The sequence below is a fragment of the Uloborus diversus genome, chromosome 2, assembly GCF_026930045.1.
Source record: "Uloborus diversus isolate 005 chromosome 2, Udiv.v.3.1, whole genome shotgun sequence".
Classification (NCBI taxonomy): Eukaryota; Metazoa; Arthropoda; class Arachnida; order Araneae; family Uloboridae; genus Uloborus; species Uloborus diversus.
The window spans coordinates 87,052,034-87,078,155 of record NC_072732.1 but is presented as its reverse complement, the minus strand read 5'-3'; the positions used below and the strand labels follow the sequence as shown (position 1 = coordinate 87,078,155).

General features: G+C 30.4%; 1 protein-coding gene across 3 annotated transcripts in view; it reads right to left on the bottom strand.

The window, feature by feature from the left end:
• LOC129235273 (S phase cyclin A-associated protein in the endoplasmic reticulum-like) overlaps positions 1-26,122 on the bottom strand; it is a 64,753-nt gene that overhangs the window by 9,968 nt on the left and 28,663 nt on the right. For all 3 annotated transcript variants that reach the window (XM_054868989.1, XM_054868988.1, XM_054868990.1), the window contains exons 11-22: positions 22,857-22,997; positions 19,628-19,729; positions 18,086-18,139; positions 16,322-16,464; positions 13,812-13,893; positions 10,064-10,219; positions 9,814-9,915; positions 7,765-7,895; positions 7,211-7,276; positions 5,252-5,491; positions 3,281-3,404; positions 1,898-2,130 (exon numbers count right to left, since the gene is read on the bottom strand). In XM_054868989.1, the coding sequence (XP_054724964.1) occupies positions 1,898-2,130; positions 3,281-3,404; positions 5,252-5,491; positions 7,211-7,276; positions 7,765-7,895; positions 9,814-9,915; positions 10,064-10,219; positions 13,812-13,893; positions 16,322-16,464; positions 18,086-18,139; positions 19,628-19,729; positions 22,857-22,997 (1,574 nt within the window). The remainder of the gene's footprint in view (positions 1-1,897; positions 2,131-3,280; positions 3,405-5,251; positions 5,492-7,210; positions 7,277-7,764; positions 7,896-9,813; positions 9,916-10,063; positions 10,220-13,811; positions 13,894-16,321; positions 16,465-18,085; positions 18,140-19,627; positions 19,730-22,856; positions 22,998-26,122) is intronic.

Genomic DNA, 26,122 nt, shown 5'->3' with positions numbered 1-26,122 from the left:
ACTGCATTTTTAATGGCAACGTATGATTTATTTTAGCAAATTTACTATGTGTCACTACAGGGATAATATCTCAGATTAATAACGTTATTTAAGTAACTCGGAACATTGAATTCTATTAGTTTATACATTAATAACTTGGAGATAGTTAAAATTGGATGGTTTGGATGTCCATACCAATTTAGGTTCATATTGAATGGGTCAGAAAACTACTCAACATTTATTCAGGGAGGAAATTTAAGACGAAATTTGAGTGAAAATATTTTTACCATTACAAAAATTATTTTACTATGCAAAAGAAATAACAACTCTAAAGTAATTTTCTTCTGTAATTTGAATTGAAAAAGTTTTCCTAATCTATAAAAAATTAGCTCTACTTTCCATTATCAATTTGGTTTGGCAGAGCAGGGCCGTATTTTTTGAGGGCAGGCGGGGCTACTGCCCCGGGGCCTCCACAACAAAGGGGCCCCCACAATAAAATTTTTACAAACTATTCTAACTTTCACGGGTCGAAAATATCGGATACATACATATATAACAAAATATTCGGATATATATCAAAGTATCGGATATTTTCGAAAATATGATGATCGTTTCGAACCCTGATTAGGGGCCTCCACTCCTTCGTTGTCCCAGGGTTTCCACACTTCTAAACCCGGCCCTGAGGCAGAGTAATGCTCAGTGAAAGCATCAAGTATTTCATTGAAACATTTAAGCACAAGACGGAAACACACAAACATACATAAAATATGTATGAGACTAAAAGTTCGATACTTCTACAAGGAAGTTATTGCATCCTTTGCACAGCTGCTGCATACAGCCTATAGGTGAAGTTTACACAAATTGGATGATTACATAATCATAAGTGGGGGAATAGAAGTGCGAGTGGCATTGATATATATTCTCTAACATAAAATACAAAAACTAATATTGAACTAAAATTCTTTAAAAAGCTCAGCCGTGACTGAAGATCTAATATTAAAATGAATTTAATTATATTTACATCTTTTATAGGACAATGGGAACATGGGAAAAAAGAGATAATCACAACCAGTAAAATTTTCCAGCAACAAAAGCAGTATCAAGAGGGAAAATTGAAAATTCTATTAAAAAACTTTCATATGTACTAGAATGAATTACAAGTATTTTATTTGTCACAAACAGGAATTGGCAACAGATAAAAATTTTAAATGATGGAACTTTAAGGGCTGCCACTGAGTAATGGTCCTAAAAATAATTATTTTTGTAACCTCTTAAATGAAAAATAGTCTGAAAAATAGTATCTAAAATAGTTCTCCTCTTATTTTTTAAACAACAGTAATATTAAATCACGCTATAAATACTTTAGTATAGCTGCATGGTATATAAGTGGGATCACCTAGACAAAGCGGAGCTCTCTCCAGTTACACACGAATGGTGTTCCCGACATGGTTTCATACCAATCTTATTTCAATGATAAGAATAAGAAAGTTATGCATACATTATAGATATTTATAAAACAATGAAAACATTACAGCCGGTAATAACTTTTTTTGAAATGTCTCAAAACATAAAAGATAAAAAAGAAAAAGCCCATTTGGCAATTTTTCGCGTAATTTGGCAGACCTAAGGGAGTTTGAAATTAGAAAAGTTTGGCGGATGATGCTTGAAGCTGAAGCTTTTATCTTTTTTACATTTTCTTTTTTTTTTACATCGGCCATATTTTTTACGTTTTAGTTGCTTTTAGGCTGGAATAGTAGCAGTTTTATACAAAACAGTTGTTTTTGTCTTAACTTAGGCTAAAATAATCGTCATAGTCGCCAACTCTTCGAAATAGTCGCTTTTTTAGTCAGGAGCTTATAACCCGCTTCCTTGTTGTGGCAGGAGTTAAAAAAAAAAAAAATGACAATACCAATTATACCTTATTGCATCTTGAATTCTAATTTGAAACTCATCCGGCTTATTCTCCTTTTGACAACTGCTATCTTCATGACCATTAAGCAAAGTCAATTGGTTGTTTTTAGCAGATAATGCAGATAAAATATTGGCCAAAAAGGGTAGCAAATGACTGGCAATGCTATCTACTGGAATATTTGGTCCTGATGTTTTCACAAATGAATTTGCTACTTGATTGTAACTATCTGGCATCAATACCTGGAAAGAAAATATCAAATTTAAAATCAGCACCAAATATTTAATGGTAGTGAAATAAATATTTATGTAAAAATTTAATAAAATAAAACTATTTTTTTTTTTAAAGTTTGATTCTTTTTAAAACGACCTTAACAAAACTAGATCATTCTGCTTTCTGATTGGATATTTTGCTGGGACTTTGAAGTACGATATTTATATTAATATTGCATGAGCTGGATTGTAAGAGAGCTTTACTATTGATAGCAACTTGGCTTCTAATAACAGAGATGAAACCCCCAGCTCTTAGTTTAAGGTCCTGTTTATTTGCCTACAGTTTAGCAGTTGGTGCATCTGCCCCAAAGCAATTCTGAAAGGTATGCACACGGGACCTAAACACATTTGATTTCCAATTCATTGGTTTGTAGTTCCAATTCATTGGTTTTTTAATTAATTCATTTAATATATTTTAATTCAGCATTTTATAAATAAAGGCCTCTAAAAAAATCAAATACTCATACTTAAAATGGTAGCATGTTTTGTGTTTCTTTCGTAAAAAACCTCCCCTTAAATTTAGTAAATAACAGGGGTGATTGTGTTCCAGTATTTTACGGAATTTCCGGTATTTTCGGACGTATTTCCGGTATTTTTATGTCCAAAAATACCGGAATTATGTTTTTTTTCTCTTTGTTATGCTTTTATCTCCCTACCTCCGCAATTTTTTTAAATTATATAATACTCATCAAATATACCTGCAAGAGCCATAAGATGGACACCTATCCCTTAAGATGGACAAATAAATGTCAAGATAATTTGTATAACACCAGCTGAAAAGTAACTTTGTAACCCATTAAAAATTTAATCACATATACACACAATATTTTGACTCAGAACTATTTAATACTATGGCAAAGGTGCACTTAAGTAATAAGGGTCAAAGATTACCCCCACCCCTCCTCCCCCCGGTCTCGCTTTGAAACTTTCAGGTATTTTTTGATGAACTCACAATCACCCCTGAAATAATTTGTAGTGCACTTAAGAGGGAGGGGGTTTTTCAGGGAAAATTGTCTGCTGTAAAATAACAAAGGGTACTGTAAAAAAAAATCTAAATACAAGAGAGTAGAAAAATGCATCAAATAAAATCCTATTAATGAATAAATACATAAAAACTTACACTAAGTCTTTTATTTAAGGAATCCAAAAGGCTTCCAATTTTATTGCTGAATAAAATGTAAACAGAGTTATCAAAGCAGTTTTCTACTGCTGATACAGCAGTGGAACTTACATGATTCATTATCCTAGAGGGAGAAACAATATTATAACACATACTCAAAGTAAAAATCCACATTAAGTACAAAAGCATATTCATAAAAGGACAGAGAACAAATCATTCACACAACTTAGCAAAATATTCCTACTTTTTCTAACTACACGAAAGATTAGAGATTCCAACAATATTGCAACCCTGCCTATTTCTTTTTAACACAACATGTTAATTTTATGTACCATTTATAACAACCTCTACAATATCAAAAAAAAAAAAAAAAAAAAAAAAAAAGATTTAAAAAAAATTTCTTATTAGAATTGATATGGATAAATATGAACAGTGTGAATGAGGCAAAGTTACAGCATTTGATGGTCATATTTGTTACATACCATACAAGGCAACAACAGAAAAACTGATACACATGAACTTTTTTACTTACATTTTTGATAGCCAATTTGATTTTAAAAAAATAAATAAATAGAAAAAAATTAATTTAAAAGTTGGAGGGGGGGAAACGGATAAAAGTCTACAAAGAAGAAACAATAATATTACTAAAAAAAATGAAAAATGAAAATTATATATATACATAAAAAAAGGTGTGTTACAAATCATTTTTTGGAAAGTACTAAACTTCAAAAAAGTAAATAATTTTAAAAGAATCAAAGACTTGCACTGGGGATTGAGGAGGATCAACCTAGTTGTAATTCACATCCTTCTGGAAATTTGCAGTTTTTCAATGCAGAAAAAAAGAGTAAGCAAAGGAAAGAAGTTAAATATTAAAATGAATGCTAGTTTTAGTAAAATAATTATTCATTAATTATAATTCAAAGATTTAAGGAAAAAATTTACCATGCCTGCTATTAAGAAAAAAAAAGATTAATATAAAAATAATCTTTGAGCAACTATTACTTTAGCCTAAGTTTCATTTACTGGTCCAAGCTTTAAATTTATATTTATGTAAAAATTCTTTTATGCTCATAATGTTTGATAAATGTATTAGTTTTACAGAAATTATACATTATCAAATATTATGCCACAGAACTAAAGCTTTAACATCATGGGTCAATGATATAACTACTTTCTGGATTAGTGGTTGTGGTCTATCTTGGTAAATCTGGCTAACGTTACACGCCTTACATGTCTTAAGCTTCCTGACAACATGAATAATTAAAACGTTTTTTTTTCTTAGCCCAGTTAAGCATGTCTAAAACTAGGAAAACAGTCAGATTTCTGAATGTTGTTTGGAAAAATAATTTTGGATATTTTTTTCCATGGCAATGTTGACCTTCCAATTTTGAACTTTGTTTTTGGCCAAATGTTAATTCTTCAATTTACATATGAGAATGAATGGTAATTCTAAATGAAGGGTACAGGGGCAAAACCCCATGAGTGAGTTTTTTGAAGGAAATGGAATAATGAAATAAGTTGTTGAAGGATACTTTAAAAATAGTCTATTATCTTTTGTACAAAACCCATAAGTTAGCTGAAATATTTATTTGAATATAGGAGATAAGGGGGGGGGGAATCTTGGTCAGTTAAATGTGATTTTCTCAAAAATAGGTTGTTTTAACTGATGTGGTTTTTCCCTTGTACCCTTCAAATATAAGACGCTAGAATAAAATTTCTGTACAAGTTCAGTTAGTATTGATTAAATATAATTATGTAATTGAGACAAAATATACAAAATAACAACACTATGTATTTAGTAATTTAAGTAAAGTCAATATTTTATGTATCAATAATAATAAAGTATTTAAACATAGAAAAATAAAAAATGTTAGCTATATATATATATGCATATACATATGTACAAAACAATAACAGAATTTGCAGATACAATCACAAAGCACTAGTATTATTTTTCAATTATATACGTACTTTTTATGCATAAAAGTGGACTTTTCAGCTGATGTGTTCAAAACTACATTAAAAATATCAATTAGAACAGATATGCCGCCAGTAGTTTTAAACGCTTTTTTATCTTGATCCAGTTTTTTTCCTAATATACTGTCGATTTCACTCAAGTGACGCTCCAGAGATGAAAGCAAATTATTGTCATTGATACTTTTATTTGAAAGAGAAATAAGTTTCTTCAAGTCACTGATATTTTTAATCAATCTGGAAGAAAATATAAACAGTAATGTTCAACAAATGTATTACTTAAAATGGCCTCAATATTTGTATATGATAAAAAAAAAATTAGAAGGGGTGGGGAGTGGGGGAATATGCAAAATAAAGAAAAGTAATTCTTATATTACACATTGTTGTTAAAATATCATGATTTGGTTTAGAAAATTAAATAAATATAATAATTTAAAAAATAAGGACATGCAAAATAATTTTGCAAGAAGACTATGTTAACTTGTTAATGTTAAAAATACATAGAACATTTCTAGAAAATATTTGCATTAAAAACTACAAAAACAACTAAAATGAATAAATCTTTAGGTATAAATTAAAGCAGATATGCTGCCAATCATTTTGAATGCTTTTTTATTTTGGCACAATTGATTTGGCACAATATTTGACAAATGAGTTTGTGGATGTCTTTTCCTCCATAAGCTTATTTCTTTTGCATTGAAAAAAGCATTCCTTGTAACGCGAAACACATGTCTGCAGCAATCTGCAATTTGTGCTATTTGGCATTAATCTGTGAAAACAGAAATGCCACTGCTCCATTTGTAGCCGTCCTTATGGACTTTTCGTTCGCCAAGAAAGATGAACAAGAATAACTGGAAGCATAGCCCATCCTTTCTTTCAATATTGCATTGAAGAGCAAACAAATAGCGAAGGACTTTTCTTTCTCATTAAGACTAGGAAAAAAACTTACAAAGTATTTCAATCCTGGAAGATGCTGCATTTATTTTGAACTGAATGACTAAAAAGCAATCTAGTATTACTAACTATTTTTAACCTGAACACCTGAACTTGTAACTAAATATGTCAAAATGATCTAAACTGGAATGTATAATGATGTTCTTTTCGTAAAATATAGATATTATATGTTTTGAAATAATCATCTTTTCCACCTTTAGTTTTTTCTATTTGATTTTTGCTTTTGACGTATTTCCTGTATTTCAGGGTTTTTTTTAATCTAGTACCTTAAGAAACATGAAATCGGGGTTTCTCTGTAATTTAAACTTATTGCAGGATTTTGAGCTGTAGTTCTGTTGTGGTTGAAATCAGTACTGTCATGGGAAGTTAGAGGGCAATATCTGAAGAAATGAGTTTTTGAGATATTTGAAGGAACTCTTTTTTTTATTCTACACTAATAATAGGGAAATATTGGAATTTGAAAGGGATTTGTGTTTTATAAATAAAGGTAAAGTACAATACATGAAAAAAAATGCAAAAACATGAAAAATTTGCAGACATTGTCTTTTACCTCCCCAAGACAGAGGAAGTGAGACATTAATTTTAGTATAATCAGCCACAGTATGACATTTTAAAAGCATCCTAATACAATAGTGGCAACTATCTCAATTTATTTTGTTGCTTTATTATGCATTGCTATAGTGCAGGAGTCTCCAAATTATGAACTATGAGCATATAAAATCTAGCTTGCAACAGGGGGCCAGCTTTTATATATTCGGCAGCTATGCAATGAAAAAAATAACAAAAAATTGATCAATCACGATGAAAAAATAAATGAAAATTTTCAATATTTGGAACAGTTTTCCTAGTGTGTGGAGTTAGATCAATTGGCTGAGTAAATAATTCATTTATTTCTACATAAGATAATATTAGATTTCAAAATGGTTAAACTAAATGTACCAAATTGCCAACAAATGAACATTCACAAACACATGAAAAAATGCATAAAATTATCATACATACTTTGATTTTGAATTGTAGTTATTAGAATCTGTATTTTTTTCTAACTGAGAAATATATTCTTGACCCCTAAAAAAGAAAATTTGTATTTCTTGAAAGATACCAAAAGTAATATACCAAAAGCATACTTTTTCAGTTTGCATAGAGAGAGGGAAAGATAAAATCTGTTTTGAAGCAACAAATATGCATAAATTAGTGAGCATATTCTGGCCAGTGATATGTGGACAACAGGGACTTTCTTGATAATTTTATCACTTCTAGCAGAAATTCCAACAAGTGGGCCAGAGCAGCCTTATGTTTGAATAATTAATGATCAAAAAGACAAAAATTATTTTAAGTTATTTTGAAACAATGTGCAATAAAATACTCAGTATTTTTAAAGGAATTACTCATCTAGTCAAGTTAGTTTGACCATATCTTAAAATTATTCATAAGCCAATAAATATACAGTTGCTTCATTAGTTCATGTCTGAAACTTAAGTAAAAACCAAATATTTGCAAATATTAATCAAAAATATCCAGCCAACATTTAATAAAACATTGAAAAGTTAAAATACCTATTAGACATTCTCTGTCTCAATCTTTTGCAACGCTTCTTCAAAGCTTTCTGTCTTTCTTTGTCAAGAGCAATATTTGGATCTAACTGATCCGTTGATGCATCAACAATGTGCTTCAAATTATATAATTCCTATAAAAGCAACAAATAGTAAACATAATAAACTAGAAATCAGCTTTTTTTTTATGGGAACAATTGAAAAAAAGAACCAAGAGTATCAGCAATCGAGAAATCTTCTCGTAAAAATATATACAAAAGTCAATTAACATTCTCACTTGCAAAGTAATTCATGCTTACAAATTAAAAAACACATTGAGTTAAAAAAATTAATCTAAAATTCAATATCATTTAGCATACATAGTTGGGGAAGTTATCGTAATCTGAAACACTTGATGCGTTTTCACCTTTGGGGCAGGGAGAAGCAAAGGTGTGTAAGTAGAAGTTTACTACTTAAAGGTTTATTTTATTTACTTGGCGGATTATTTTACATAAAATAAAGCTTTTAATGGTATTGATGGCCTATTTTATTTATTTTGTGTAATTTTTCCATTTTAATACAACTTCTAAAACGGCAGTGGCACCAAAAACTTTTAAAACTTTCCAGATAAAATAATGAAATATTATGATAAATAATGCATAACTAATTATATATTCTGATTTAAACCAAACTCTGGAAGAAAGTAGGAATTGTTGACCACTTTTTTCATTTTGTCATTTTCCTGAAATGACCCAGCCTTACTAAATAATAAATAAATTATTTTGTGCTTGAAATTTAAATGAATGAATTACCAACATTTTGCAGTAATTTGCCATTTTTGTGTATTAAAACGTTGGTAATTTATTCATTTAAACAGCCATAGTAGTAAAACAGTTAAGTTACGTGATCCAACAATAAATAAACAATTTACAAATTACAAAACAAAAAATTTATCTGCTTTTCAAACATTAGTAAAAAAATCAAATTATAAATAGATTACAGAAGTTTTGGGGCTTCAACAATGAAATAAAACCATTATGCATGTGATGGTGAGAGTTTCATTTTCAATCATTTCTTTCAAAAAAAAAAAAAAAAAAAAAATACAGAAAGAGAGAAATTGTCTCGGAAGATATTAAAAAATATACAGTGGTGCCCATTAATAGCGAAGTCAAAAGGACTAAATAAAGATATTGTTATAAAAATTTAATGAGACACAGTTAAATGTAAAGGGGAAATTGAAACCACAATGTTACAGCCATAAATTTACCATGTATGACTTTGCAATAAATGGGCACAACTATATCCTCTTAGGTGAAACTCACACTTTCCACAGATGAATTCAGAGAAAAATGATCATTTGCCCACAACACTGTGCAGAACTATTTACAATATATAAATTCAGCTTTATTTCTAGTAGTATTGCCCCTGTTTGAACTTAGAAAAATCTTTTATAGAATTTGGAAGAAGTTTTTGTTAGTAAATTTCATTGCTAGTGGAGAAAATGTTGATCAAGATAATATCATTGAGTGAACAGTTGTGACACTAATGATCTAGTCTTCAAGCATGTAACTGATATACAAATGATAAAGTATGAGAGTAATAAAGAAAATGGTAAGGCCACAAAGAAGGTGAGTCACAGTACAGCTTTAACCAATGTCCAAGGTTTTATTCAGTATTCAGAGGAAGAAGAGGACTATGATCACCTTATCACAAAATAGTACAAAAAACTTCTATTCCAAATAAAGTGTTTCAATGCAAAAAAGGAGAAAATTTTGACTGATTTTCAAATGAAGTAAGTCTATAAACTAGTGAATAATTTTGCTACTCATCAAGCATTATATTTATGCTACCTATTGAGTAATATAAATTTTTCAAATGCATTTGTTTTGATTCATTTGCTATTTTTATAACTTTGTTGATTTTTGAATCAGGTTTATTGTGATAATAAATTCTACAAATAATCAGGAGATTAATTTAGTAATTTTCCAGTAAAATGTAACATTTATGAGCAACATAGAAAGTCAACTTCAGCAGAAGTAAAAAAGAAAGAAAAAAGGATGTGGGGAAAATTACCAGTTCTTCTGCAGAAGGATCTTTGTCCTGATATTGTACTTTTACAGCTTCCTGGTGTTTCTTCCCTCGTAGATGACTCAATAAGTATACTTCAGAACCAATCTAGTTGATGAAAAGTATAACACTAATCAATTTCATTAAAATAAAAGAACAATCACATTAAAAAAAAAAAAAAGAAGAAACTAAAATAAATTATCTTAAAATATTTCTAACTTTATACTTTAGTAATGTTTCAAAAAAATATTCTTACCAAAACATTACACATTGTACATATTTTCTTCGTTTTATAAGGCACAGGTTGAGGAACGTCATCATTATTGGAAGAGCATTTTTGAATGCTAAGTTCAAAAGCTTTCTGCCTAATTTGTTCCATATTTTCTTCATGTCTACGAGCACTTTCTTCTTGCTAAATGGTTCAGAGAATTTATCAAGAGAATCAGTCTTAAAGGTCCATATAACATACATCCAAGGAAATGAAAACATTTAAGAATTAAAATTATGAAAAACTAGTGACATGATTTCTACTGAAATAAGTAGCTGTATTTAGTTATTTAATCCATAAAATTAATGTAAATTTTCTATATTTTTCAAAAGGTTTAACAGATGTGCCATAGGTTTAAAACATGTGAGCAGCATAAACCATCCTAACTCATTTTGGAGCAACTGAAGGTTTGGCAAAAATATCTGAAAAAAATCAAGACCATATTCTAACTTCAAGAGAAGGATTTGTATTTAAAAATAAGTACTTTTACTATGACCAACTTTTATCAAAAGTGACAAGTAACTCATTTAGAAGAAACATTAAATAACTTGCATCAGTCATTCTACATCTACAATACGTTCACTGAAAGAAAGTAAGTAATGTTGGAAATTTTTCTTTTTCCATAATTTTCAATTTTTGACTAATTATATGTTAAAATAAGTTTTTTAATGAGTTTTCACAGAATTTTTTCAAATTGCTCTTCATTACGTACATATTCACGATATGGTGGGAGGCCGAAGTTGTTTTCAATATTGCTTGTAACTGAATTATTCAAAAATTATATAATTGAGATGATATAAATTTTAACGAATCAATCATGCTTTTTTTTTTTTAATGGCAAGGGTCTTATGCTTGGATCAGGGTTGGCAGGTTTCTGCCAAGGCGGTAAAAACCACTGGTAGAAACCGGTTAAAACCGGCATGGCAAAAACCCCTTTCTGCCACATTTATGGCAGAAACTGGCAGAAACTCAAAAAATGACATAAATGCAATTCCTGACATACAATAGAAAATGTATAAGATAAATAATTAAATATTAACCCAAATACAATTTATTTACAACACTATCACCATTCAAAATCAAATTTTACATTGTTTTCACACTGCAGCAGCCTGTAACAAAATACAAGTTTTAACGCTGTTTCTAAACCTAAACAATTTCTTAATTTGTTGTGCACAAAGGAGAAATTTGAGAAGATTCTTTCAATCCCATCAAAACATCGATGTTAGAAATTAAAACATCGATCTTTTCATCAATGTATAACATACATTTTTGAATATACTACACTAATTTAAGCAATACAAAAGAATACGTATCCGACGAATATATTGAAAATACTGAACCTCAAATCATGAATATAATTTAATAAGAATAATTTCGCAACAGCTTGGTATTATAGTTGGGCAAAAATTAATAATAAGACAAGCACCGGTTAATACAATCTAGTTATAGTAATAAGGAAATATTTTCAAACTGAATTAAACTAAAAGTAAATTTACATCAAAAAAGAATCTAAGAAAAAATACATCATGCACTTACCGTCAGTTGAATGATGAGAAAAAGTTATGCTAATTATTTTAAAAATACAAAATTAACTCTAACAATAATTTTTAAGAGTAAGAAATATGTGTTGTACTGTTAGTTAATAATTAAACACAAATTTAAGGTAATAGACGGACGACTTGTTGGAGGAAATTGATAAGTAAGCCCGAATATTGGTGTTGACAGTTTGGAGAAAAAGAAGCTTCCTTACTTTGTCCCCCAGAAGGGCATTTCTCTTTTCGCAGACTATCCCACCAGTCTGAGAAACATCTCTTTCGATGGAACAGAAGTTTCCATCACTATCAAATGCGTATAGGATTTTCCTTTAGTTTAAGAACTGGAGCCTTGAAATAGACTGCAAGTTCTGGCACCAGACTACCAGTGTCAGGTTCTTCCAATAGCTTTGATCTCTTTTTTACTCTCTAGTTAATCTTTTACTATCTTGCAGTGATCTTCCCAAAAATCATCCTCTACGCAGAAAAAATGTTCTTATAAAACGGGTGCAAAAAATGATTTTTTTTTTTTTTTTGGCAACTCCATAAGTAAACTTAATTACCTAGCGAGAAGATTGGAACAAAATTTTATGATAATTTTCAATTAAAATGCAAAAACATCAGCATCGAAAAAACATCGAAACCAAAACATCGATAGTCCAAAAACATTGAAAGTAAAACATCGATGTTTTAACAAAAAAATCGATGTTTCCAAAACATCGACATCCATGTTGCACCCCTAGTTTCAACCAATGAAACTCTTTACATTTATGAGTCGGTGAATCTAACCAATTATATTGTTTCTTACATACAGCAAAGTTGAAGACTGTGTTAGTACTTATATAATTGGATTATTTGCTTTCCATAGAAATCAAAATGGGGGGGGGGGAGCTCTTTGTTCTTTGAGAATAGCTTTATTCAGTTATATTAAGTGTAAAATGACAAGTTTCTGAATTTTAGAATTCAATGAAATAAAAAAAAATCTGTATTTATTTAAATATTTGATATATCACACTTTATATTAAATGCAAACAAAATAATTACAAACAAACTGAAAAATTTGTTACTTACAACATTACAAGGCTAAAATTTCTAATACATAGCAATTTCAACTACGATAAATTTTACTTTGCTTTAGAAACGTCAGTCTTGTTATTTAACATATTTTTACACTAATTATTAAATAACTATTATATTAAGTTTTTGCAATGACGAAATGAGTTATATATTTTATTTTACTTAATTGCCTGTCATTAAGTAATCACTAGAGCTATTAAAAACGTTTTCTAGTTTTTGCCAGTTTCTACCAGTTTCTGCCGGTTTTTACCGGTTATAACCAGTTTCTGCCGGCAAAAAGCCAACCCTGGCTTGGATACAACATTTCTTTTTGCTGATTTCTGAAATGCATAGGCCTCTTTTTTTTTTTTTTTTTTTTTTTTTGCTTTAATGTGCTGGTGTAAGGTCCATTCTTTCAAAATCCATAAATTCTTGATAGATTTTTTTTGTACTTAATGTTTTATATACAAATGATGCTACATTACTTTCATTCTTTAGACCTAAAACATTGACGTTACTGGATATGTGAATTATTTTTTTTAACTAAATTTCAAACAAAATTCTATGTTTTTAAAGCTTTTTAATTTTTTTATACTTTATATTTTAAAGAAATAAGGATCCTATTCTTACAATTCAAGACCACAGAATTTAGATCTGTAAGCAGAATATATAGATTACTGAAACTCTACAGCTTATAACCTTATTAAACTATTTACTAAGTTGGAAAATCTAAAAACATTGAAGAAAGAAAATCTACTTTGATATACAGCTCACATTATTCTTAGAAGAACTGTAAACATTCAATAGATTTGATAAAATGAGAAATAATAACATGTCATATGAAATTAATGTGCGCTTGCAATTTTTATAGTCTTAAATTGTGCTGCTTATTAAGGATCAAAAAATAGCAATAGCCATCTTCAAACCAAAACAGACAAAATCTAATGTTTCTGTTACATTTAAAAGAAAAGTCGCTCTCTAAATCAAATATATTTAGTTTTAGTTGGTGTGAGCATAACTTTTGTCTAATTTTGATGCATAATTTGAGTTTTAAAAACAAATATACAAATATTACATGAAAAAGAAATATAATTAAAACAAAGAGTATATTTATTATTTATGCATAACAAAATCTATATATATACCTTAAGCTGTATTTTCTTCTGCAATTCTTCAATCGTAATCTGCTGTTGTGCATTCATTGCCGAAATTCTTAGTTCCCGATCTCTAAAAAATTTGTATCTCAGCATAAATATTTATATTTGATGAAATTTAAGCAAAATATAATCAATATCATGTGTAAATGATTCACAAATTAGAGTAAAATTAGATCCTAAAAAGACAATTGGAAAAATGATATGGTAACTCTAAAAAGAAAAATGCCATTATTTGTAAGCCTGTTTAAAACATAGCTTCAAAAAAAAAAGAAAAAAGAAAAAAAAAAAAGAATTTTGGATGGAGGGGGATTTTATTTTTTCCTTACATAAAATGCTGTTTTTCAATTGCTTATTTTGAAAATACTGTACAGGGTTTATAAAGTTATGCAGTGATTGAGAAAATTTATATATATATATTATATATATATATATATATATATAGATAGATAGATAGATAGATATTTAAGACGCATACATAATTTTCCTTTCTTTTTTTATTCTTACCTCATCACCCCCCTTTCCCCCCAATTGGTGCAATATTAGCCAAGGGCATGTTGGAGGCACTAACATTGAAAACTAAAAATGGGCTCCATGAAAAGAGAAAAAAATCCTACCAGGGCTGCCGCAAAGGGGAGTTTAGAAGGTCACCTTTCCAAAGCCTTTTTTCTCAACACATACTGCCATTTTTAATATGACAGCTTTTTCTATATCAGGACTGTTTTGACCAATTCAACACCCCCCAGAAGATAGTTTCTGGCTGTGTTTGCATTTTGTGCCAAGTTGAAGATAATTTAAATCTTCTCAGAACTACTTAAGGTGCACACCTAGAAGTGTATTAATGCTGTGAAAAAAGTTTTTAAGATAAGGATCAAAATAAATTTTAAAAAATATATCTTTAAATATGGCATAGTTTTTTTTAATAATGAATTTTCTTTATCAGTGCTGTTAGGCATATATGCCTGTTAGCAACAAGAGTAAAATAACCTTATCTCATCATCTCACAACAACAATAGTAAAAGAGTATGTTTTCGTTACTTTCAATGTAGTATCAATCATTCTGCATGACTGGGGGAAACACGCTTATCAGCACTCATTTGCGTTGGTCAAATCAACACAATGTTTGTTTTCACTGTCATTCACCTCAGCTCAACTCTGTAGTGGATGACATCACATAGAAGCTTCTAGATGGAATCTGATGGCACGTGTGCTCAGCAATAGCAGTGACAAGTGTCTGTTCACGTGACTCGGATATGCTAATGACCTTGGGATATTTAAACCGCTAGCGGTTTACGTTCGCTCTCTTTGCTTATCTCTCATCATTGTGGGCAGTTGCTTCATTGGCATTCGAACTTGCTTGTTCGTGCCACTTGCCTATCTGCAATATCATGAGCTTGTAGCAGCTTTTTTCCTAATGGACTTATAGCTTTATATCAAAGCTTTAGTTGATAACAGTCATGCAGTTTTGTTTTCATCATTATTATATTAGTCATCTCGTACATAGTAGCACATAGCACATGGTGTGCCATAGTTTGTAGCTGAGTGTGTTATGGAACTAATTGTTATGTTTTTGGTACATTTTATCATTTACAGACTGTTTTAGATTTACATCTTGTTGTCCAATAAACATCGTTCGAGTTTGAAATAGTATATTAGTCTTATTCAAAACTCACTCTGCAAATATTCAAGGAAATATAGAGGGGATATTATTCGATTAGAAATTCTCCTCAAAAAGTGCCAAATTTCCTAACCACCCACTGTTTGAACAATTTCTAAAAACAAACATGAATTTTTAAAAATGCAATTTATAAATAATAATGTATTTAATAAACAAAACCTGGCATAATATTGATCATCTAATAAGAAATGTAATTGAACAACTCAGATAAATATGCATGAACAACATGCAGTTTGAATCTGCTTGATATGGAATGATAGCTTCAATTACTATAGAAACAATTAGTATGATAAACATTATATTTCTTAAAACACTAGATATATGAGCGAATAGAAATTACTTTTTTCCTAAACTAATGAATAAAAATATTAGCATTAGAAGCATAAATAACAATACTGCCGTGTGCAGGTAAAGGGCAGTAACTGCAAAATTTTCATTTTTCATTTTTTTTTTGTATTTTTGTCCTCTATTGTACGTTAGCTTTATTGTACAAGCTTGCTTATTCGGTTTCCGCTGAAAAAACGTCTAATTCCAGTTTTTCTCTATTGTTAGTACTGAATCCGAAACACATTTCTTCAAATATCTCGAAAACACATTTCTGCAGATACTGTCGTTTACCTGCACATGGCAGAATAATTCTTTACTGTTATTTGCACTTCCAAATGTTTATAAGTCACCCCTTTGTTAATGCAAAAGATGTGAGCACCTTGAAGCAGATTTTTTCTTGCATTGATACCAAATATTGGTTGAAAACCAATACTGGAAAACATATGAAAATTAGAACTTATTTCAAATGCTGGTATTCATTTCGAAGCAGAATTACCTGGCTTTTTGATTAGCAAGTTCTTGTCTTTCTTTCTCTTTTACAAGAAGTAACTGCTCTACTTTATGGTCTTTTAGTTTTCTTTTTTCTTGCATTTCATTCAATCTAGCTTGCCTTTCAGCTTCAAGAATTTTTCTTCTTTCCTAAAATGAAGAAAAGGCCTTATCAATTGCACATGCATGGAGTGTTAAACAAAGAGCACAGATGATACAGTGACAGAAATAATTCTATCTCTCTCTCTCTCTCCAAAAAAAAAAAAGTAAGTTACGTAAAAGTCCAAAAAATATCTATGTAAATTATAATTCAAGAATAATTTCAAATTTTAACAAAAAAGGGGGAGGAACACAAGCAATTTAAAAACAGTATTGAGGACTAAAACCAAAGTACAATTCATATAATTATAAATTGCCTTGTAAAAGTGAAATAATGTATAAGTTTGTAAAAAAAGTCATCAATGCAGCGAGTCAACCAGAGTGGATTTGCCCATTTCTAAACATTACACTTATAGTGAGAAATTTTATTTGTTTATCTCTTAATCGAGCGTAGTAAATATCAAAAATTGAGGAAATTTCAATTATCATAGCGGATGCAAAGAGATTGCAATTTTGAAAAGTATAAAGTAATTCAAAAGTATAAAAATGGCAAATAAAAGAATTTATTTAAGTAAAATGACTTTAGAATTATGGTACACAATAAACGTAATTAATAACTCTATCAGTGCCCGGAAAAACTATTGTTTTTGTAGTGAACTAAAACTACTTTTAAAAAAAAAAAAAAATAAAGATTGAAAGAAACAAAAAAAAAAATAGTTTAGGATAACAAGTTAGCTCTTTCAAACATGAAAACTTATTAAGAGTTATTGGTCCATGCTTTTGGACATAAGTGTGCAAAAACAGACAGAAATGTATCAAATATTTGATTTTTTTTTATTATTATTACTATCACTAACATTCAAAGCTCTTTAATTTCCTCTAAGTTGTTGATGTTAAATGGATAAATCATATGGTGTCAAAATAAGCTTGTATTTTTAGGAACTTTATTATTTGTCATTGCTTCCGCTGACATACTCTAGTAAGATTATTAGCACTAGCCACATTTTTTAAAACCTTGTTTGCTTATCAAATTAAAGTTAAAAGTAGTTGCCAGGAATTGCTACAAAATACCAATTTATTGCATCACATTACTCATTACACTTCTTAATAAAAAAAACAGCGCGCTACACTACAAATTGGAACTTTATGTAATTTAAGCAAAAATAAAATGAATCCAGGGATTCAGCATTTAACTTTTTGACTTTTAGCTATTATAAAGAACATAGAATTTTACTTGAAAATTTTTTAATTTCATTTTTAAAGTGTAAAAACTGAAACTGATTAATACTTTTATTTGTGATTTTTATACTGTCATCAAAAGCATAAAAACTGCACTTCAAAATATAAAGTAATATAAATTTAGAATAGCATTTTAGTAGGCCTGCACCATTTATAGCTTTAACAATCACTGACATAATCCCAAAAAGGATGAAATAATGTAAGGCAAAAAAATAATTAAAAAATAATAATAATAATGAATCGGAGTTGGGGAGAAAAAGCATATTGGACAATACCGGATTTCCACTGTTAACACACAAAAAAATACTGTAATTCGAGGGTATAACTGGAACACTATCACCCTTGACTGATACATTAGGGATACAAATTAAGCTTAGGACAAGCCTTCAACTAATAAATATATTTCAAAGAAAATTTTAAGTGTGTAGCATACTTCAGCAGCAGCTTCTTTAGCTGCCTTTTCTTCTTGTCTTCTTTGCCGTTCTTCCTATAAAAAGAAAGTCATGAGAATAAGTGTTTGAAATGACATGATACATTGACAAACATATAATCTATACCTATAACAAAATAAGATCTGTGTGCGTGTGTTTGTGACGCTCTTCCCAAGAAAACAGTAAAGCCTAGAAAGATGAAATTTGGTACACAGAGGTAATTTTTGTCATCGTTATGCACCTCAGAACTTGGTTTTTGATAAGTTAATTAGTTAAAAGGTTATTTAATAATTCTGGAGATTTTGGTCACTTTTTACCCAACAGATCTCTGGGTTAATGAAGTCAGAGAAATGTTTTTTATATCAGAGCATAAAAAATGATTTGAATCATGATTGGGGAAAAAACTTCTAAAATACAGCCATTTAAGACAGACAAGGCCATTTGAAGAGCAAATCAATATTGGAAGAGGGTTATTGACGAAGTCTGTGATTCTTGTATGGCTCATTTAGATGTCGTTGGATTCAGGGAATGAACTATTGCATGAACCCACTAGGCCTCCATAGCTTCCAGTAAAAAAACTACTAAAATACATAGGCGGTTGAAAAAGTAAGGTAACAAGAGCTCTGACCGGGTGTATAGCTTTTTTGTATGAATAAAAATCCTGCTGATGATAGCGAAGATGATCAGAGCTTTCAAACGGTGCCGGTCGATGGAGTTGGGCATCAACTAACAGGACAGTTAGAAGAAGGTTGTCAGTTGAAATGTCAGTTAGAAGATGGTTCCGTTGTCTAATCCATGTCCCATCAATGAAACAAGAAGTGTGATGAGGTTTTTGAGTTGAGAGGTATTGAATCACCCTCCTGACAGTCCCGACCTCTCATCGAGTGATTTCTGTCTCTTTTGACCTTAAAAGAAACACTTGGGAGGTTAGCAGTTCAGAAACAATGCTGTTGTTCAGCAAGCCATCTTGATGTGGTTTCAAAATCTTGACGATTTATTCCATGCCGAACAGAAGAGCAACAATCCATAGGGGCAAAGCTCGACTGTGTCTATCTCAGTTTTTGTGAACGAAGGATCAGGGTTCAAGGCAAGTGTTCCAGTTAGATGGTCAGCCAAAATTAACACCCTCAGGGTTTAGTTCTCATGTACGCTAGGTAATTATTTCATTGACCCTCTGACGGGATGAATGGCTGAGTTGACCATGCTCAACCCAGATCTGCAGCATGGAAACACGAAGCACTACCACCAAACTCATTATTAACCGAAATCATATATAGGGTGAAATAAATTCATTTTTCTTCCATAATCTTAGCCTTGTAGTAATTAAATGTGAAATTAGGTTAACTTAATCAGGTTTGAAAAGTCAAAACATTAACTTATTTGCTATAAAACGTTACATTTTATTGTTTAATTCTGTGTTTTGAAGCAATTCCAGTTATGAAGTTGCACGGTTTAGACACACAGTAGAAAGTCCGAGGTTGATATCGTAAAAAGCTTGACAGTATAAATGTTAGAAAACTTTTAGATTTTTTAGAACAACATACCTGAATGTCATGCAACCGAGCTTCATGATCTTTTTCTTTGGATATGAGGTCATGCCTTTTGTTTTGAGCTTCTAGAGAATTAATGAATGCTATTTCATTCACCTAAAAATAAAGCATTTCAACTCATCACAGCAGAATAAAGATTGGTTCTGAACTGAAAATTGTTTTTTCACAACCATTTAAATGTTTATATTTTAAGCAAAAGCTTTCTAAAAACTTATGAGAAAATACATTTTAGAATACAGTAAAAAAATAACTTATTTGAATTTTAATTAAATTTTACAGAAACCAAAACTTTTAAATCATCCAAAATGCATTAAATAACATAAAAACACAAGCATACAGTGAGAATAAAAAATACCTGTGAGAAATGAAAAACTTGTTTAATTATGTATGAAATATACAGTATAATCTCTCTTTAATACTGTGATATGTATAAAAATGAAAGATCATATAAGTGATTTTCTTAAGATTATAAATCTTAAGGTAAGTAAAATTCGAGTTGAAGGTGACAACAATCCTGAGTACATGTAATATCTTCTACAATAATAAATATTCTATTCAGGGTTCATACTCTATTCGGATAAAAAAAATCCATGACTTTTCCAAGACTTCATAAAAATTTTCATGACCTTGTTAGACGAAGAGAATAGTACTATTTGCCAATTTTCTGCAATGGGTATTGGCAAAACTATTATGTGAATGCCACTATCTTATCAAAACATTTCCTTGTGACAGAAAAGACATCAGCGCAAAGTACAGAAACTAATAACTATTCTTATTTATCTTTTTAATTTAAGTAAGGTAAAAATATAGTGAATGCAATATATAGATGTTCAAAATTAATAAATATTTAATAAACCGAGCATAATACAGGGAAACCTGAGTAAGTTGACCTGAGGTGCACTACTTTAATGGTAAACTTAAACCAGGTGGTCACCTTACAAGGTTGATTTATATGATAAGGGCAAATTCCGTGCCTTAAAAAAGTGTTCAACTTAGACAGGTTTTACTGTAGTAATAAATAGGGCAGAATATTAATAAATGGGAAAAAGGTTGAATGAGTCATTAAAAAGTTTTCAAAAATAAATTTACTTCATAAAAATATAGCACTTTGGTGTCAACAGCGTATCTAATAATCTATGTAACTTGACAGTATTTTCGTTTATTGAAGTAAGGCTTCGTTTTTCAGTAAATTTATTTTTTTTTAAGTATTAGAATTCCCTATTTCTTTGTTCTATCGCCTGATTAAACCTTCTGTTTTTTTGATTGCCAGATAAAGCCATCAACAAACTAAGATAAACTCTGACAAGTTGAATAATGATTTTTTTTCTTTTTTGAGTGGTTGAAACGAACTTATATGCAATTTAATTATACTTTTTGAGTGGGCGTGGCAAAATCTAGAACGTGCAAGTCCAGTTCTAAAAAAATACAATATGCACTGAAATTAATTGTGAACTCTAAATAATTGATGTCCCAGCAGTAAAACCACATTGCAAAAAAAATTTGGGAGGCTGTAACACAAGCGGATGCAATAGGATTCCAAAACTCAGATTCGTTTTTTGGGATGGTTCAGTTTTCCAGTGTAAATAGCTTTTACATGCAATACTGTTAAGTCACTGAAGATTTCTAATGTTCTTTTAGCTTCTGTTACTTTCTTTCAGCTCAAGACATTTTTCCATTACTTGAAATAAATTTCCATGACTTTTAATGAAAACCTTAATTTTCCATGACTTTTCCAGGTCTGAAATCTATTTTTTTCCATGACTTTCCAGGATTTCCATGACCCGTACGAACCCTGTCTATTGTGACAATTGGTTAACACCAATCTTAACATTTGGAGAGTGCCAATTAGCACTCTAGAAACTTACTGGCAATAACAAAGTTACTCTTGGTTGATTACTAAATTTATTACTAAATCATTTTGATATTCAAAGTAACAGGCTGGAGGGCAGTTTATCCGGTACTGGGCTGAAACTCTTTTTGTTGTTCCTGAAAGGCTGCTTTGGAGTTTTTTAATGGATATACACTTAACATATACAGGATGTCCCAGAACGACATGTACAAACTTAGAGACAAGGTAGATAACACTAACATCAGCAAGAATCACTTTGGAACATATGGTCAAGAATGCTATGTTGTCAGGCTAGATGCACAGAAAGTCGGACACTGAAAAATGCGAAACAGGTAACAAATGATAACTTATTACATAAATAAGACTTTGAACTAAAATTCAGTTTTTTAGAGGAGCTTCTTGCTGAAATGCATACGTTTCAAGTGGCTTCAGCTGCAATACATGTGTCGAAATGACACTGTACCAAATGTCTCAATTATGAGCCATTCTGCCATACTTTTATCCGTTGTTGCCTTGTCATTGGGGCATGTGCATTAAAGTCGCAGCTTTAAACCTGCTTTAAACCTTTCTTAAAATCTAAAATGTAGTGAAAAAAAGTCTTTGTTTAATAAATTTATGAGCTACTTCACATCCGTCACAATCTGGCATTGAATTCATGTAGGATGTCAGCATTTCATTTAGGACTACAGGTCCCTAGGTTATTTTTCTAGTTATTGTACTCTCTACCTCCTTTCCAAGTTTGTACATAGCTTTTAGAGACACCCCAAAAGCCATGCCTGGGAAAATTTGACATGGCAGGAGAGGGGTGGACCTCAACCAATAACATGTTCGGTTAAAACAGAGTTGTTGCCTTTTTATTTTTATCATAACATTCTAAGTATTTTTCTTTTTTCTTTTCAAGACCAATCTATGTATAATGCATATTTAATCTTTAACCCTTAGAAAACAAGCGATGAAATAAAACAAAACTTATTTTAAAGACCTAATGCAATTATTTTTTCTTTCTAAACTTCAGAACAAACGCAATCAAAGACAAAAATATCAGTTTTGAGAAAAGTGTTGCAATAATTCTTAATTTTTTTCTGGCTCTATCTAGCTTCAAATACATCAGTTTTGAAAAAAATAGTCATAAGGTTTCTTGATTTCTTCTTGCTTTATCTAGCTTTCCTGCCAGAGTCTAGCAAAATTTTGAACACTTCAAGATACTACTATCTCATGCTATTATATCTACTAAGTTTACTACTTTGTGGACAGATTTTTATCATAAACTAAATTTTGGTTAAATTTAGACATTGGCTGCCCTGGCTACAAGGTAGATTTAACAATGAATAAAAAATATTTTGTTCCAGAATCAAGAAAAATTAAACTTTGTACCTTTTCTTCTTCATCATGAGCTTTGCGAATGATCATCTGTAACCTTTTCTTTCGTTTCTCTTCTGCTCTTTCAAGCTTTTGTTCCATGAGAATACGTTGTTTCTCTTGTTTCTGTTCAAGCAGTGCTTTCATTTCAAGTCTCTAGCGATGAAAAAAAAAAATGTTTGAATACAATAACACATTTACTATTATTACTTTTATTTACTTCATGTTTTTCAGTAAATTATACAGAAAAAGTACAGTTCTTTCTCAGATTGAGGATTGGATGTGGGATTGAAATGTAAAAGTTTTCTCGTGCCGTTTGATGAAGAAATTGTTCAAGAGTGATTGATTAAGTTTGCATCAGAGTTGCCTTTGGCAAGGACTTAGACCTAATTCCTGGACATAATGTTTAATTAATCCTTAAAAGAGTACCAAGTGAACTTATGGTGCTTTAAAAGTACCAAGAAAAAATATCTAGGAAAGTATCAATGCTGCACTCATTTTCAGCTTTATTATCATGAGAGCAAGTTAAAATAGAGGGCTAAGATGGAAAGTACCTTACCACCTTGCATCGCCAACATGCTTATTAAAAGAATATATAACTCATTTAGTAATAAATGTAAGACATTTAATAATGCAGAAAATATAGGAGTCATTCCATATAAAATCAACAAATTTTCAGAAACTTCCGTGCCGCACCATTTTAGATTTTGATGAAATTTTCTTGGTAATATGTACCAACATCATGTTCTCCAAAACAGTTTGTTTTATTTCTTGAAAAAAAAATTTCCCAAAGATATAGCCCTTTCTTTGCTCCGCGGATGAGTAAATTTTGCCTTTTTTGACCTTTCTTCTGGGAACTGTAGTGAATTTATTTATATTAGTAGAAAACTAAAATACGACTTATTGTAAATCAACTTTTGTTTGTGCACAATAAAAAACGATTTAAGTTAAACCCAACTAGAAAATTTTTAAGGTCAAAACGCGGTTAAAACTTGCTGTTTTGGTTATTTTGGGCATGAAAATAACAACGAAGGACTTTCAAAAACAGGCTATTTTTTTTTCTATTGTACGTAGGTATACATAGTAGAAGCAGAAGAAAAATTAAGCTACTACTAATAGTCCTTCATTATGAAAAAAATGCTTAAACTTGAGAAAAAATGAAAAATGTACTTTTTCACCCTCCAAAAAAGGCCAATAGGTAAGGGGATAAAAATCTAAAACTGCTATAGTAAGAAGCCGTTACATTGTCCTTTAAAACAAAACAAAAACTGTCTTGTTATTCCAAGGCGTAGAGGAAATATAAGCATTTCAAAACTGAAAGTTTTTCTGGTCTTTTTTTTTTTGCATGTTGGAGCATTATGAGTATTAAATGAATCTGCTTTGTGAAATTTGTTTATTTTTAAAAAAACAAAATTGCCCTCATCTAGCAGACGATATTTTTTCATTGAACTGATACAGTAGAACTCGATATAATTAGACACAAAACCGATTTGAATCAAACCAAATAACCACTTCATTCAGTACTTGAATTCACAGATGAAGATATAAAATTATTTTCAATCAGAACAGGATGCAGTGACATAGAGAATGTTTGTACTTTTCATAGGAAAAAGCTTTTAAACAGATATTTTTATATTTATGAAAAATCTTGCTCCGATCCCTGCAATATCCACTCAAAACCTATTAAAAAATCCCTAAGACAAATATCAATTGAACTTTCAATGTGTAATTCTAAGCTGAAACTAATTCCAGGAAAAGCGTTATGTTCAAGATGTTTAGACAAAATTAGAACCTCTAAACAAAACACAGATAGTGACATTGAAAATGAGTGCTTAGGCACTTTTGAACCAAAACCTGCTCACGTCAAAGAAGTAAATGAAGCTTGCATAGCCCTTAACATTTCTCCAATAAATGCAAAGAAGCGTTCAGTTGAAGAAAGGGATTCAATTTTAAAGAGAAAGTTAGTAAAGTAGCTAAATCTGCAGCTAAAAAACTAAGTAAAGCTTTTGACTTGAATATTTCTGCTGACAATGAGAATTTCTCACAAAACTTGCATTGTAATTTAGCTATGAGTATGAACAACTAATTCACAAGCTAAAAGAAAAAATGAAAGTTGCATTTTCTACACAAGAAAAAGTAAACATTTTAAGTTTAGTTCCTAGTAGTTGAAGTATTGATAAAATCCAGAGGGAATCTCAATCAAAACTGTACATCAATTTTACGAAAATGAGGAAAACAGTAGAATTATGGCCGGACAAAGAGACTGCATATCAGTCAGAAAACCTGACGGAGAAAAACTTAATGTCCAAAAAAAGGTTAATTTTATGCAACCTTAAAGAGCTTTATAGATCTTTCAAAGAAAAATATCCCTATATAAAGATAGGGTTTTCAAAAGTTGCAGATCTGAGACCTAAATTCAGTATTCAAGCCGGAGCATCTAGAACTCATTCTGTATGTGTGTGCATCATCCACCAGAATGTAAAACTAATGCTCAACTACAAGTATCTCCTCACTTGTATGGTCTGCAACACAGATAGAGTCTTGTATCCTTGCTCAGTGTAGTGAATGTCCAGGAACTGATAAGCTGCGGGAAATACTAGAAGCAGGATGGAAAGATTTTGAAAAGGATGAAACAGATTTAAAATTTTCACAATGGGTATCTACCGACTGCTGCGAGCTGTCAACCAGTCTTCTTCCTTTTGCAGAATATTTGGAGAAGTTACTTGAAATGTTAAAGAAACTTAAAGTTCATCATTTCATAGCAAAAAACTTAACATAATAACAACATTCCTGAACTTAAAGAAGAAAGATCTTCAATAGAAAGTGCATATTAATGGGGAATTTTTCTGAAAATTTTTCTTTCATTATACGAGATGAAGTACAAGCATATCATTGGTCAAACAACCAAGCAACAGTTCATCCCTTTATTTTATACTTTAAAGAAAATGAAGAGTTGAAAAACCGTTGCTTTTGCGTAATTAGTGACTCATTAGAACATAGTACTGTAGCTCTTCACGCTTTCCAGAAATTAGTAATTGAAAATTTAAAGGCATACTTTCCTGATCTGAAGAGAATAATTTATTTTTCTGATGGGTCAGCTGCCCAGCATAAGAACAAGAAAAATTTCATAAACTTGTGTCACCACCAGCAGGATTTTGGAATGAAAGCTGAGTGGCATTTTTTCGCCACATGCCATGAAAAGGGACCATGTGACGGTATTGGTGGGGCTGTTAAAAGGATTGTGAGAAAAGCTAGTCTTCAAGTAGCATTAGAAAACCAAA